A 16,655-nucleotide genomic window follows, 5' to 3' on the forward strand; every position below is an offset into this window, starting at 1 on the left:
AAGTTTGGAAACTTCCTTCCCTCCTTCTGTTTCCCCTCCCTGGAATACATTATAAGCCACTGTAAAGCCATTATAAAGCCACTGTAAAGAAGATAAGTAAAATGAATTCTATCCCAAGACCACACTTGTCCAAGTGACATGGAAGTCCTCTCAGTTTCTAGAATGCCTTGTAGCTCCCCAGCCCTACAGAATTTCTTCCCCATCTCACTACATCCACCTATTAATCAGTTTCTAACCCTCATCTCTATTTCGATCCCTTCTCCATAGTGACACCAAAATTACCTTCCTAAAAACCAAATCTAATCATGTAAATTTTAGGTTTAAAAATTACCTTTGTTTCCCCCCACCCATAAGATAAATTCACATGCTGCGCCAGTTAGGACTCTTAATAATACACTCTTGAACCTGTCTTCCAACCTCATCATCTACCATCATCTAAGGTACACTCTGTGTTTCTGGGTTCAGAGTGTCTTATTGTTTCTTACAGACAGTGCATTTCATACGAGTGCGGTTTTGCTTTGATTCTTTCTGGTTTCCCATATGCCCTCCCTTCCGCTCACCTCATCATACGCTGATTGGCTTAGGCCTCGGGCCACTGCTTGTCTCCAACACAATCACTGTGGCCAGGGGATGAGAGTCCTCTAATGCGCTGTCCACTGGATGGGAACCCCTATATTCACACACCAGCTGCCAGTTTCCTCCGCCTCCGGTAGAGATAATAAGGGACTGGACAGCCATGGTAGGTACAGGGCCATCTATAGAGGTGAAGAGTGCTAGGCACTCCCACTTCCTTGCCATACCCAGAGTCTCAGAAGATTACATGTAATTGTGTGTGTGTGCATGTGTGTACACAGACACACTCACACACGCGCACACACAGCTGCCCTGAGTGCCTGCGGGTAACAGGAGGGAAGGCAGGTCAGGAGCCCACCTACAGCGCGCGGGTGAGGAGTGGCGGCAGGGTGGGAACCACTGGGCATCATCACAGGCACCTTTAAACTGTATCCAAGCCGATCTTGCCTATTCCATGTGCTTTTCATTCTTCTTTTCTTGTGACCAGCGAACTAATAGAGTGTAGACTACCCCCTCCCCCCCCAAAAAAAAACGTTCTAGAAAAGCCCATCCTCAGCGCGCCCCGGGTTAGGAGTCCATCCTCAGTGACTACCGCGTGGCCTTGACTGCGGCGTCTACACAGCCCCTCCTGGGCCACTAAGCATCGGCCTCCCTTTCGCCCGAGCCGGAAGGAGTCGCCTCCCTTCCCCGCGCCACCTTCTCCCCGGAGGAGGACACGCCGCGGGAAGCCGGGAGAAGCCCTGGCTCAGCCCTGGACGTCCCCGTGGGAACGCGCCCGAGATCGCCGTCCCCGGCGGCCCGTGCGCGCCCCTCTTCGCCCCCGGAGTCGGAGGCCCGGCCTGTGATCGCGTTCCAGGGAGCAGGCGGGGTCCCGGGCCGCCAGGCGGAGGGCGGGCGCCTGTGATGTGCGGCCAGGGAGCGCGCGGAGTGTCCCGGGCGCCAACTTGTGATCGCCCGCCAAGCGCACAAGCGTAGCTCCCGCCGGAAGCGCCCAGGACGAAGGAATCGGGAACCGGGCTCAGGCTGGCGGCCGTGGTCAGCTGCCTCGCGCGCCCACCTGCAACCGGCCGCTGACCAAATACAGCGAGGATCCCCCAAACCTGCTCTGCAGAGATCCCTAACGTCCACTCGCTTCCAGACAGAGCCCGGAGGGCACCCAGCCCCGAGACACAGGGCTCGGTCCCTGGGCTGCTTGTCACGTGGGCCAGAAAAGAAGAGAAGGTGGATTCGTGCCTCCTCGCCTTCCACAGGGCCTCTGCCTTGCTGAGCGTGTGTCCACTTAGGGGAAGATCCCTCTGGAATGGTATTTTAGTGCCACACAGGTGATGATCAGAACAGGTGCGAATAGTTTACCAAGAAAGAAACATTTCTCCCTTAAATGCCTCCCTGTGCAGATTCAAAGCAGACAAAAGCCTCACATTAGCATAGGTGGTGCAAGCCACCTGTTCAAATAACTCAGGCAAATAGTGAAAAACAGCCTTGGAAAGACGAAAAGAACTCAAAAGCAGTGCAAATACTTGCACACAAGTCGAAGGACTAAGCTTCACCAAGAGTAATAGGCAAGGAGCTGGAGAGGTGTTTCCCGTTTGAAACCCAAACTTGCGGGAGTTATTTTTAGCAGCCTATTTGATCCCATCAGATGGCCAGACAGCAGCTTTCTTAGCCTTGTCAAAATAAAAATACAGGAGAAAAATCCAGTCCGCTCTAACCCAGCAAGCATTTATGTTTGGAAATCCTGATTTCAGGTAATGGGTGAGCAGGTAGGATTCTGTTCACAAAACAGCTAGGCACTGTGAGAGGCTGCATCTCCGATTGCTGTTACCGCCTCTTACATCCCGAGAAAACAAAACATGATTTCGTCAGCATTAATTTTCAATATTTTTGAAATGCTATTTTTACATTTGTTTCCTGGCATAAGAGAAAAGCAGGGGAAGGAGTGGGGAATGCCACAGGAAAGGAGCCAAGAGAAACTTGACTTGGGGAGAGTGGGTGGGAGATCAAAGGGCTGCGGTGGAAGAGCTGGAAGGGGAGGACCAGGGCCCGCAGTGTGGGAACACAGCCCATTGATGTATCAGGATGTGGGCAAAGAAGGGACCAGACTGCCCTTAGACCAGGGCAAGAGGCCTCTGCCCCGAGCCTCACACTTTAGGGGACCCCAGTCCAGCCCTCCACTGACCCCGCCATTCCCCATGGGGTGAAGCCTCTGAGAACCAAGGGGACACAACTAACCAGAGCCCATTTCTCCAGACGCTCGGTTGGCGAAGTGTGGTCCACAGACCAGCAGCACGAGCATCTCCCGGGCACTGGTTAGAAATGTAGGCTCCCAGCCCTGCCCTCTAACCTATAGCATGTTAACAAGAGTCTGCATTCTAACAAGATCCCCACGTGGATTATTTGCACCTTAAAGATCCAGAAGCACTGATCTAGACCACTCAGGGTACCCAGGATCCGGGAATGGCCTGCACGAAGGTCCCAGCCCACTTCAAGGACATGCAGGAGCCTGTTGCCCGAGTCCATCCTCCCAAGGGCGATAGCACCAGGCAACAACTCAGGCGTGAGTAGTCCTGGGCCTGGGAGGGCCCCTTTGCAAGGATAGGGAGGGGTGGACAGAACTTGCCTGTGCCGTCTGGGGTGTCTTTACTCGTGTGAATGGGGCTCCTGTCGGTGTGGGCTGCGGTCATGGGCCTGTTCTCCCCACATCTCCACCTTTCAGCAAGAGCTCTGAGAATCCAAGAATTCTAAATTAGAGTCAGGCCTTCCGGGTAGTTGGGAAGCATTATCAAGCTGGGAGGGTAACGCATATTTTATTGAACACTCTGTTAGCTTGATTTACAGCTCTACCTGTTTAGACACGTGATACGCAGGCCTCCATCTATGCTCTTGCCCTGGGCTAGAAAATATCAGGGGTGAGCCCTGCTGATAAGATACTTCCTACATTAAAGCAGAAAACAACAACAGAGAAAGAATTGATCTAACACAGCACACTTAGCACATAAATACACTGTCTCCAATCAGTTGACTCAAAGTTTAAACTACATCTGAATTGTTTGGTGTTGAGATGTAGGTGACAGTTGTTCACCTGAAACAAGCATCGACTCGTTCAACTAACCCTCAGTAGGAAAGCCACTTGTTCTCTCCACCAACACTGACTATTCTTCTATGGTCTAGATGCCATGTTTAGCCAGGCTCTGATGAGAGACCTGGCTGCCCTCAGAAACTCCCTTGGTACCTAAGCCACCTGACCCTCTCCATAATAAGTAGGCCTGGTTCTTCAACCTCCTTCTTCCCAGAATGATGAACTCCAAGCCAAAGCCTACAAGATCCTTCAATGAACTCTGGTCTGGGGTGAATCTGAGTGATAATTTAACAGGCAAGGCTGGCAGGTGGGTGATGCTCAAATTTGTCCATCTGGCTGCACAAAGTGAAGCCAAATTCAATTGCTTATGTGTTATCCAGGATATTGGCAATTTCCTTGTTGTGATTTGATATTATTGTGCAACCTGGTTGTGGAAATATCTTTACTGGTGACGTTTCCTGTCATGTTTACTGAGGATGAGTTCTTCCCTTCCAGGTGGATCACAAATGCCCACTCTCCCAAATTATGTGTGGTATCCACTGCTTCTTCTATTAGAGAGAAAGCAATATGGCGAACTCACTCGAGTTAAAGTGTTAGTGACTTAATGTTTTACACCTTCATTAAAATACAGGATCTTAGTTTTTAAAGGACCTCAAGGAAAAAGCATGAGGCGTCCACATGAATGAATCAACAATGATGGCCCTTCAAGCACCAGTGGAGAACATACTTTGTGTAGAGGATTTCCCCAGGGCTCCCTAAATCACAATACATGGGTGGCTACCTGGTCTACCTACTCAAAAAACCAGCCTTAAAGAGAGGCTCCTGACACTGATGAAATCAGTGTAGTGATATCTTTATCAGGGAGGGATAACTATTGCTGAGTCTAATATAGAGCCCGTTCTCAAAAAGCCTAGACTGTCTCCATCCCAGAGACTAGTGGTCAGGAAATCCTCGAAACTGGAGTCATGTTCTAATTAGAAGGAGAGGGAACCAGGGTGAGAAAGCAAGGAAGAGAACTAAAAGCTACCTACAGATAGCTAACCTGTCCTCCTCTGTGGGCTGGACATGCTGAGGTCCAGCCACGGACATCACAGCTGGGCTTGCTTGTTGATACAGTCTATCTATCAGCCCTCACCTCAGGAGCCCAGATGCTGCAGAAAGTCCAAATTCCCCCCAGACAAGTAATTGTCTCAGGTTCTTAATTGTCATCTGCATTTTTACCCCCTACACATGTAAATCAGAAACACCAAGCTTCTCAGGGAACTTTTCCTAACTTTTCTCTTTGCCTGATGACTGATCTTAGGTGCCTCCCCAAGAGACATGTGGCAGCAAATCTAGACCCACTGTGTAATTTAGAAGCCAAAATTTCAGTGATAACTAGATCTGATATAGGGCCATTATTGTGGCTGCTTGGAAGTTGCATTGACAAAGTACGTTGCGTTCATCACTGTTAACGTGGTTTTCTTAACTCTTTCACAGTGATATTTATGTATTTATTAAATGAATTTTTGAAGTTTTAGAAATGAATGATTATCTATCCTAAGAGTGTCCTCACAGTGTGGGGATATTGAAGCTAGGAGCTTCTGTGAGGTGGATAAGATACTGTTCATAAATAAAATATAAACTCCCCAGTCTATCCTAACTGAAAGAGGCACTGTGGCTTCTCTTTACATATTTTCTGGACCTTAAAATTAACCCATGCTCTTTGTAGGTAATTTGGAAAATTCAGAAAACCTATGAAAATAAAAATCAGTGATAAACCAGTCAGAAATAATATTTTTTAAACTTTATTTTCTTCTTTTTAAAAATTTTATCATTTTTTGTTATACAGCAGGTTCTTATTAGTTATCTATTTCATACATATTAGTGTATACATGTCAATCCCAATCTCCCAATTCATCCCACCACCACCCCACGCTCCTGCTGCTTTCCACCCTTGGTGTCCATACGTTTGTTCTCTACATCTGTGTCTCTATTTCTACCCTGCAAACCAGTTCAGATGAAATGAAAATGTACCATTTTCTACATTCCACATGTATGTGTTAATATACGATATTTGTTTTTCTCTTTCTGACTTACTTCACTCTGTATGACAGTCTCTAGGTCCATCCACATCTCTACAAATGACACAAATTTTGTTCCTTTTTATGGCTGAGTAATATTCCATTGTATATATGTACCACATCTTCCTTATCCATTTGTCTGTTTATGGGCATTTAGGTTGTTTCCATGACATGGCTATTGTAAAGAGTGCTGCAATGAACATTGGGGTGCATGTGTCTTTTTCAATTATGGTTTTCTCTGGGTATATGCCCAGTAGTGGGATTGCTGGGTCATATGGTAATTCTGTTTAGTTTTTTAAGGAACCTCCATACTGTCCTCCATAGAGGCTGTATCACTTTACATTCCCACCAACAGTGCAAGAGGGTTCCCTTTTCTCCACACCCTCTCCAGCATTTGTTGTTTGTAGATATTCTGATGATGCCCATTCTAACTGGTGTGAGGTGATACCTCATTGTAGTTTTGATTTGCATTTCTCTAATAATTAGTGATGTTGAGCAGCTTTCATGTGCCTCTTGGCCATCTGTATGTCTTCTTTGGAGAAATGTCTGTTTAGGTCTTCTGCCCATTTTTTGATTGGGTTATTTGTTTTTTCAATATTGAACTGCATGAGCGGTTTATATATTTTGGAGATTAATCCTTTGACCGTTGATTCGTTTGCAAATATTTTCTCCCATTCTGAGGGTTGTCTCTTCATCTTGTTTATAGTTTCCTTTGCTGTGCAAAAGCTTTTAAGTTTCATTAGGTCCCATTTATTTTTTATTTTATTTCCATTACTCTAGGAGGTGGATTAAAAAAGATCTTGCTGTGATTTATGTCAAAGAGTGTTCTTCCTATGTTTTCCTCAAAGAGTTTTATAGTGTCTGGTCTTACATTTAGGTTTTTTTTTTTTTTTTTTTTTTTAACATCTTTATTGGGGTATAATTGCTTTACAATGGTGTGTTAGTTTCTGCTTTATAACAAAGTGAATCAGTCATACATAAACATATGTTCCCATATGTCTTCCCTGTTGCGTCTCCCTCCCTCCCACCCTCCCCATCCCACCCCTCCAGGCTGTCACAAAGCACCGAGCCAATATCCCTGTGCCATGCGGCTGCTTCCCACTAGCTGTCTACCTTACTGCGTTTGTTGCTGTGTATATGCCCATGACTCTCTCTCGCCCTGTCACAGCTCACCCTTCTCCCTCCCCATAACCTCAAGTCCGTTCTCTAGGAGGTCTGCGTCTTTACATTTAGGTCTTTAATCCATTTTTAGTTTATTTTTGTGTATGGTGTTAGGGAATGTCCTGATTTCATTCTTTTACATGTAGCTGTCCAGTTTTCCCAGCACCACTTATTGAAGAGACTGTCTTTTCTCCATTGCATATACTTGCCTCCTTTGTCATAGATTAGTTGACCACAGGTGTGTGGGTTTATCTCTGGGCTTTCTATCCTGTTCCATTGATCTATATTTCTGTTTTTGTGCCAGTACCATATTGTCTTGATTACTGTAGTTTTGTAGTATAGTCTGAAGTCAGGGAGTCTAATTCCTCCAGCTCCGTTTTTTCCTTCAAGACTGCTTTGGCTATTCGGGGTCTTTTGTGTCTCCATACAAATTTTAAGATTCTTTGTTCTGGTTCTGTAAAAAATGCCATTGGTAATTTGATAAGGATTGCATTGAATCTGTAGATTGCTTTGGGTAGTATAGTAATTTTCACAATATTGATTCTTCCAATCCAAGAACATGGTATATCTCTCCATCTGTTTGTGTCATCTTTGATTTCTTTCATCAGTGTCTTATACTTTTCTGAGTACAGGTCTTTTACCTCCTTAGGTAGGTTTATTCCTAGGTATTTTATTCTTTTTGTTGCAATGGTGAATGGGATTGTTTCCTTAATTTCTCTTTCTGATCTTTCATTGTTAGTGTATAGGAATGCAAGAGATTTCTGTGCATTAATTTTGTATCCTGCAACTTTACCAAATTCATTATTTAGCTCTAGTAGTTTTCTGGTGGCATCTATAGGATTATCTATGTATAGTATCATGTGATCTGCAAACAAAGACAGTTTTACTTCTTCTTTTCCAATTTGTATTCCTTTTATTTCTTTTTCTTCTCTGATTGCCGTGGCTAGGACTTCCAGAACAATGTGGAATAATAGTTTCAAGTATTGAAATAGTTTCAATGGCAAGAGTGGACATCCTTGTCTTGTTCCTGATCTTAGAGGAAATGCTTTCAGTTTTTATGTTTAAATACATTAGTGAAATTACAAGGAAGTTTTTTCTTGAGACATGGTATCCAGACTATCATGCCGTTTTCTAGGTAAAGATGTTATCTTGAAAACACTCCGAAACAGAATCAGTTGTGAAAGTGAATTACATATTCAGGTGCTAAATCTACCACACTCAGGTCATAAGGTTCTGAACATCATTAAACTTTTCAGAATTAGATATGAAACAAGGACTCAGGTTTGAGAAGAGGGGCTTCTAATATCTCCAGTCAAACTATCTGAAAGAAAACCCCAGATTTTCATCGATTTACATAGGGTCAAAGTTAACCAGCTGATTAACAAAGTTAAATGGCTGATTAACAGGGTCAAAGTTAACATAGGGTCAAAGTTAATCGGCTGATTAACAGTTAACTCACCAAATTGTCAAAATTACCTAAATCACTGCCTTATGGAATTTTCAGTTGTTTCTTCACAAAACACATTTACGGTGTTATCAAAGCAGTTAGTATTAGATTGATTTGCTTGTATCTTTCCTACTAATGGAGATTAAAAGCGAGGGTGGGAGGAAACTTTTGGAGGCGATGGATATGTTCATGGCATAGATTGTGGGGTTGATTTCATGAGCGTATACTTATCTCCAACACTTCAAGTTGTTTACATTAAATATGTACAGCTTTTCAAATGTCAAGCATACTTCAATAAAGTGGTTAAAAAAAAAGAATCATTTGGAGAGAATTGGAGAGAGGAAGTAGGATTTATTTTGATTGTTTAAAGAAAATATAGACCTTGAGCGCTCGTGTACCAAGAGCTTCATATGAGGCCATTTGTGATGGGCCAGAAGACCTAGCACAGCCTCATATTTTAAGAACTCAGCAGAAATAACTCCCCAGATGCAGATTATTCTCCTTTAGATGACTGGACCACTGCGTTTGAACGAGATTCTAAAATAAAACTGAGGCTGTGAAGTTTCTTTTTAGTTAACTCAACTGCGAAGTATGATGTGCAACAGAGAAGTGCTGAAAATAAATGAAGAGCCCAAGGAATGCCCATCTAACCTTCCCAAAACCCCCCAACAGGGCTTCCCTGGTGGCGCAGTGGTTGAGAGTCCGCCTGCCGATGCAGGGGACACGGGTTCGTGCCCCGGTCCGGGAGGATCCCACATGCTGCGGAGCGGCTGGGCCCGTGAGCCATGGCCGCTGAGCCTGCGCGTCTGGAGCCTGTGCTCCGCAACGAGAGAGGCCACAACAGTGAGAGGCCCACGTACCGCAAAAAAAAAAAAAAAAAAAAAAAAAAAAAAAAAAACCCCAACAAGAGAATATTGTAAGCACCTGAGAAGCTACCCTTTTATTTCTCCCAATTACCAACACCTTCTAACTCCCCAAAGTGAAGTACTGACTCTGAACTCTATGACTTGATCGTAACTATGTTCAAACTTAGTATAAAGGGAATCATAAATATTCTTTGGGGTCAGGCTTAAGTTTGTGACGCACCTGTGTTGTTGATGTTCAACTGCTTTCATTGCTGGGGGATATTCTATTAGATCACACTCCACTTTCCTTCTGCAGTTGATGTGCATCTGGATTATGTCCAGTTTGCGGCCACTCGGAATTAGGTTTCTAGGAACATCCTTGAGCACGTGTATATGTTCGGAGCAGGATGAACAGATCACAGGGTGTGCATTTTGAGTAAATGCTGTCCAACTGTTTTCCAAAGGCTTTTCTTCAATATACACTTTCTTCGCACACAGAGTAGTGCACAAGAGTTCCCACTACTCCATCAGCACTCAGTTCCTAGTCTCAACCTTTTTAACTTTAGCTGTTCTACCCGGTGTTTAGCGGTATCTCGTTGTGGATTTAATTTGCATTTCCTTGGTAACTAATGAGACTGAGCACTTTTCCAGTTATTGGCCATTTGGATATTCTCTTTTCTGAAGTGCCTATTTGAGTCTCTTGTCCATTTCTCTAATTGGGCTTTCTCTGTTTTTCTTATTTTTTGCGTTACGCAGGCCTCTCACTGTTGTGGCCCCTCCCGCTGCGGACGCACAGGCTCAGCAGCCATGGCTCCGCGGCATGTGGGATCCTCCCAGAAAGGGGCACGAACCCGTGTCCCCTGCATTGGCAGGCGGACTCTCAACCACTGACCCACCAGGGAAGCCCCTCTGTGTTTTTCTTAATGAGTTTTAGGAGTTCTTTATTTTCTATGGTACTGGTTCTCAGACTTCAGAATGCATCAGAATCATCCTTCGGCCTTGTTAAGACAGACTACTGGTCCCTACCACCAGTGTTTCTGATGCAGTAGATATGGGGTGAGACACAGAATGTGCATTTCTAACAAGTTCCCAGTGATGCTGATACTGCTAGCCTAGTGACCATACTGTGACAATACACGTCCTACAGGTGTTTTAAATGTAGCAGCAACAGATGTTTCTTGTTAGTTTAGGGCAAAAAACAAAAAAACCAAAAACTTCAACAATTGACTACTTGGTTCAAGCTTGGGACATAAGTTAATACTTTCCCTTTATGGAAGGGGTACAACTGGGATTACTTCAGTAGCAGCTGTTTAAATCTGTCTGACACCCTCCTCTCTGCATAGAGTATCTGGTGTACCTACTTAGCCAAGAAACCAGTTGATAATAGATATTTTATTATCTCAGGGAACCTCACTGGCTTTCAACAGCAAGGACATGAGTCAGTTATACCTCTAAAAATAAAAATACAGATCTCTGGAGATGAAAACATTTATTTCAATTGAATTTTGTTTCATTAAAAAACTCTACAATGACATTAAAAAAGAAATAAAATAGAAACATATTTAACTGCCTTTAAAGACCAAATAAACCTCTAAAGACCAAATAAACACATATACATTTCAAATATTTCCACTGTTTTAACAAACCTCAATATTATCCTTGTTGTCATGTCAGTCTCCTGAAATAAGAACCATGACTATTACACAATTTACTGGACTAAACATTAACCATATTATTTCTAAATACCAACTGCACTCAATGTATTTTGGTAGGTTTCTGAGTATGTGGTTTTTAAGGCTTAATTCTATGAGACATCTGTTTCTCTCTGTTACAGAATCCCAAAACCGGCTATCAGAAGGCATATACGTGTGTGTGTGTGTATAATATATATAAATATATTCCATTTGAGGGCGGTTATGCCTTATTCTGAGAGCACACGTAAAACCAGGACAGTAAAACCTTTAGTAACGTGAACACACCATATCATAGCCACCACCATCAAGAAAAGCTAAGGACCCATGGTTCAAACAAAGTATGGCAGGCCCTAGGAGGTACTGTGGCTTGTTGATCTACTGATCAGAAAGAGCTAAACAAAGTACAGTTAGTGGTCAGAAGTAAACTAACCTAGGCAGGCTCATGAAAGTGAACCTTCTTGATGCCTCCTGAGAACATACTGCATAAATACAGTCAATGTACGCAACATCTTTCTGTTTTTCTCACCAAGTCAGGAGAGCCCATGCATGTGATTTAGAAAGGATTTCAATGACGGGCAAAGCAAAAGCCTTATGTCAGCAGAGGGTCAACCGTCAATTGACGGTCAATTGAGGGTCAATTACAGTTAGCACGGCCTTTTTGAAAATATCAGCAAGCTGAGTCTAAAACTGTAAGATATCATGTAGGAGCCACGAAATCTAGAAGACGATTAATGATAACACGTGTCTATCATTATCAAATCCCCTAGAAGGGCCCCTATTTTCTGAAAGCATTTTCTCTTCCATCTCTTTTAGAAAATATAATTAAATACTGACCTTCTGTATTTTAATCATTTATCTTTTTTTGGAGGGGGGGCCTCTCCTACTATAATGCCACTTAAACTAAAGTGTATTTCTTGTTTTTCCTATTAGTTTTTTCTGTACTAGTTTAGCCAGAGGTTTTGGGCAGGGAATACTGGATCCTACTTATGTTAAAGAAAGTGGTAAGGCAAAATGATAACTTCCACAGTCTTCAAGTAAATAGAATCCCTGATATAACTGGAAAGTAATATGTAATTTGGGGGCAGTAAAAAACATCTATGACAACTTTGTCTTATACCTTAGAAAATGTGCTTTGGCTCTGGAGTCTCTTTAAGGCACAAAACCTGGTAAACAGCTTTTATTGGTGGCCTGTACCTCTGATTTAGATAAGACAAAAAATACTATAACGTATAAATAACAATAATAAATCATTTTGTTAGAGCTTGAAATCACTGGGTGAAGTGGAGGAAAAAAATCCAAATAGACGAACAACTTGTATGTAAATATTTGTTGCTGGTGTAAAAAAAAAAAGTAAAGTGTAGTTTACACAGTGCAAAGACTATTGGAAAAATGTCTTTGGAATAGACTTGACCTCATGGTAGAATCACAGTGCTGTCTCAAAAATTGTTAAGGCTGGGGGCTGTCCATTGGAAGCATTCATAACCACATGCCCATTGTGAGTAATTTCTGGATAATTCCTTTTGAAGTACACCTGAAAAAAAAAAAAGACAGGTATAAAAACATGTTTAAAAGATTTAAAGTCCTCCTCCCTAAAGCAGCGCATTTCTTTTCTTGTTTTTTAAATTTATTTATTTTTGGCTGCACTGGGTCTTCATTGCTGCGCGCAGACTTTCTCTAGCTGCGGCGAGCGGGGGCTACTCTTTGTTGTGGTGCGCGGGCTTCTCACCGTGTTGGCTTCTCTTGTTGCAGAGCACAGGCTCTAGGCGCACAGGCTTCAGTAGTTGTGGCCTTGGGCTCAGTAGTTGTGGCTTGTGGGCTCTAGAGCACAGGCTCAGTAGTTGTGGCACACGGGCTTAGTTGCTCCGTGGCATGCGGGATCTTCCCGGACCAGGGCTCGAACCCCTGTCCCCTGGATTGCCAGGCGGATTCTTAACCACTGCGCCGCCGGGGAAGCCCCAAGCAGCGCATTTCTATGTCCACTTTTCATGTGAAGCAATCCCATCACTAGTGGAGGAACAATTGAAAAAACCAGGGACGTATTTATTCTGTGGAGGAAGTAGCCCCATTAAAACCCTCAGTGGGGCTGGGCCTAATGCCAAACAACCTATAGATCCACTTGAGTTCTGATCATTCTGATTCACAGATATGCTTTATCACTACATTAAATTGATAAGTGAAATCATTTTACTGACTCAAAGCCTGGCAATAAATTAAAAACAGGGTGACAAAGAGGCTGGGAAATCTAGCGTCTGCATGAGGGTTTCTCATTTTCACACACAAAATGAGCACAGTAGATATGGATGTTAATATCAGGTTGCAATCCCTATATTTTATAAACTCTGATGACAAGCATTGAAACGCTGGCGTATACGTATGAAATATCCTGGCGTTTAATTTGTGCGGCAAAGCAGTTATAGGGCCTATAGAAATGTGATCTGTGGATAGTGGGATATAAGAATGAAAAGAGCATGGAAAGCTTTAACAATGACTCAACCAAGCAACTTCTCTAAAATGGAAGATGATACCAAATAATAGGACAGGCCTTTGCCAAGCCTTTGAGTTCTTGAATTCTACCAATTTCTAGCTGAACTGGAAGAGATACAGGTTTTCTGATAAATGTATAATCAGAACACAATGGAAATGAAATGCTGTCAAGATTGTCTGTTCCACAATCATCGGTTTTTAGTAGCTGTATCGTATCTCAGTTCCTTGACAGATGCACAGAACAAAATGAAATAATGTCAAGTCTTGTGAGCTCTTATCTCTAAATGTGTTTGGGTGAAAAAGGACTTCAAAAGTAATTTTTTTTCCTCCAAAGAAGAATGTGAAAAGTTTTGTTTGAGTCTTTAAAACAGAAAATGTACCATCTATCTGAGGCTTGCTCGTGTCACGTGCTGAGTTGCTTAGTCATATGAGTTCAGATCTATTTTACAAAACCTGACTCCAAGTACATTTGTGGGTGCTGTCAACAAAGTTATCATGAGAGACAGTGGACGTCACACATGAAATGGAAAAGCTATGAGACACCCACCTTCATATTATGTGTACTTTCTTTTTCTCTTATTGCTTGCATACTTGCTACCCCCAAAACAGCACTACATATGAAATGCTGTATATTAAAATGTCACTTAAAAGGAGAAAAATAAGAATTTCTCCAAGATTGCTTGGATCCAACTGGATGAAATTCGAGGCTATTTCCATTATAATGCAAGGATTTAAAAATAAAGCTTTTGGGGGGGCTAATTGCATTTCATCCCCCTCCTCAATTTTTTTTTAAATAGCCATACTTGTGTGGTTACTATTGATATACTCTGTTAGTGAAAGTAAAAACAGCCAGAAGAACAGAAGGGACTTAATTTCATTTCCTTCTGCCTGACAGCCACCCCTCCCCCATCGACCTGGTTCCTTTCTCCATACCCCTTTCTCAGTGAAATTTTTTATTAAAAATTTTTTATTATTAGCAATTTTTAACCAAAATGGTCTTCATTTCATGGTCTGAAATACTTGGAACTGAATAATGAAAATGAGTTTCCTATGTATAAAATCCTTGATTTGACCTTTCTTTTCCTCATCTGTTGCCATGGTGTAGACTACACTCTGGCTGACAGCACAAGTGAGAGAAGCCATCTTTTTCACGGGGCGGGTTATGAAGGGAGTTGAGATGACTGAACGCTTGATAGCAGAGTCCTTGTGGATGGGTTGAGTCTGGGATGGAGAGGCCCAAACTCACCTCTCTCTCCTGGGACCACTGCTGACCTTGGAAAAATCACTTAAGCTCTCTCTGCACCAGCTGCCTCATTTGTGAAACGAGACAATGACTTACCTCATAGGAACTAATTGATGGCTACAAACTGCAGGTTGAAAACACGCTGAGCTAAGTGCTGGGTGTGATAATGATGCTGCTCAAGAGACGTGGTCCCTTAAGTCCACAGAAAGCAGCAGCATCACCCAGCTTAAATGATGAAAACAAAACATCTAGGAGGCCCTTTTGTGAGTCTTTTGATTTTTATCTTTATAGAAGCGCAGGGTCGTAGTTACTACACATTTTAGTCAGTAAATATAGTAACCCGGGAGGCAGAAAATAGTTAAAAGATTACTAACACTTTCTAACCTGTGACTTTGAGAAGTTCCTTAGGCCCTTCTGCCTCAGTTTCTCGATCTGAGGGATAATACTACCATCTCAGAATGGCTTTAATGAGGATTAAAAGAGACAATGCCAAAAAAGTTCAAATTCTGGCCAAGCAGAACATAAGACCAGTGAGTGTTGGGTCTGAGCCTTTTCCTGTCCTTCTTTGGGTTTAGTTCATTATAGTTCCTCCAATGTAGGTTGAAACTAAGTTTAGTATTTAAACCCCAACTTGTAAACAAAGCCACCATCATGGAATTAGATCTTAGTAAAAGCAACAGAGCAATAAATGCTCCCCTGCACGGATAAAGGCCAGCAACCAATGGTTCAATGTTCAAGAATCTGTCCATTCATTCTCCCTGAACTGCACGGCCCTAGTTCAAGCCCAGTAACCCTCAAACTCCTCATCTTTAAAGCAGGTCTAACTTTGTGGACATACTGACAGATATATTATCAAAGTTAAAGAGTGCTGGAGAGTTAGAGACGATTTCTCCTTTTAACTTAACGGAATATTGGATTTTTTTCTCCCCTTATCCTCTCAGAAATCACTCTCAACAGCAAGGATAGTGGGAGATTAAAAAGTAAGCCCAGGGCTTCCCTGGTGGCGCAGTGGTTGAGAGTCCGCCTGCCGATGCAGGGGACACAGGTTTGTGCCCCGGTCCGGGAAGATCCCACATGCCGCAGAGGGGCTGGGCCCATGAGCCATGGCTGCTGAGCCTGCGCGTCCGGAGCCTGTGCTCCGCAACGGGAGAGGCCACAACAGTGAGAGGCCCATGTACCACAAAAACAAAAACAAAAACAAAAAAAAACCAAGCAAGCCCAATATTTGATGAAATCAGGAATCATTTGAAATCACAACTGACAAAATATCTAGAAGGACTGCCTTATGCAACTGGATCCAATGGGCTCTAGCAAGACAGAGAGAAAGTACCTAAAGAGAGCAGATCTCAGCAATCATGGGAGAGCACAGTTCTCCAACTAACTGGCAAATTCTACGGTGTCCATGAGGAATCCTATAGAATCACCATCTTTGCCTAAAGCATGAACACTGGTAAGGTCCTAGGACAAGAGAGATTCTGAAATGCAAGCAGCATTGTAACTGCCCATCTCTGAAGGCTAGGGAGGAGTACAGGCTAAATGAATGTGTATTATCAATTTCTCTCTCACACTCACTCACTCACTCACTCTCTTTCTCTGGATCATGGGGAATGCTTCTATGTTAAGCAGAGGGAATACCCTTTAGGCTGAAATGATGTGCTAGCCACAACTATCTAGCAAATATATGGTCTTAAAAAAACGAAATTAAAAAGCGAGTAGTAGGAATAATAATAAATAAAAAAGTAATACAGAATTTGTAAAACACACAAACAAAAAATTAGGAAAAGTAACAGGATAAGCACATGATGGATGAAAGAAGTAATCACCGAACAGATGAAAATTATGAAAAAAATAATATTACATATTTAAAGAAAATGTAGTAGAATAATCAACCCGTGGAGGCAGAGATCTGAGAGTACAGGAAAACATGGCACAGCAACAAAAGATGAAACATGAATTGACAGACGCCAAAGTGAAAAGGAAGATAAAAATGAAAACATCAAAGAAATGACAGTTCTGAAGGCTGCACAAAGATCAGTCACTACTGAACAAACAATATGAGACATGGAGGA

The 16,655-nt window shown here is 42.7% G+C and overlaps 1 protein-coding gene across 6 annotated transcripts in view; it reads right to left on the bottom strand.

Moving 5' to 3' along the window:
* Positions 1 to 10,637: 10,637 nt before the first annotated feature.
* Positions 10,638 to 16,655, bottom strand: part of ABCC4 (ATP binding cassette subfamily C member 4 (PEL blood group)) — a 218,152-nt gene continuing 212,134 nt past the window's right edge. For all 6 annotated transcript variants that reach the window (XM_073795355.1, XM_073795354.1, XM_033843477.2 and 3 more), the window contains one exon: positions 10,638 to 12,390. In XM_073795355.1, the coding sequence (XP_073651456.1) occupies positions 12,283 to 12,390 (108 nt within the window). In that variant the 3' untranslated portion in view covers positions 10,638 to 12,282. The remainder of the gene's footprint in view (positions 12,391 to 16,655) is intronic.

Source organism: Tursiops truncatus, chromosome 18 (genome assembly GCF_011762595.2).
Source record: "Tursiops truncatus isolate mTurTru1 chromosome 18, mTurTru1.mat.Y, whole genome shotgun sequence".
Lineage (NCBI taxonomy): Eukaryota > Metazoa > Chordata > Mammalia > Artiodactyla > Delphinidae > Tursiops > Tursiops truncatus.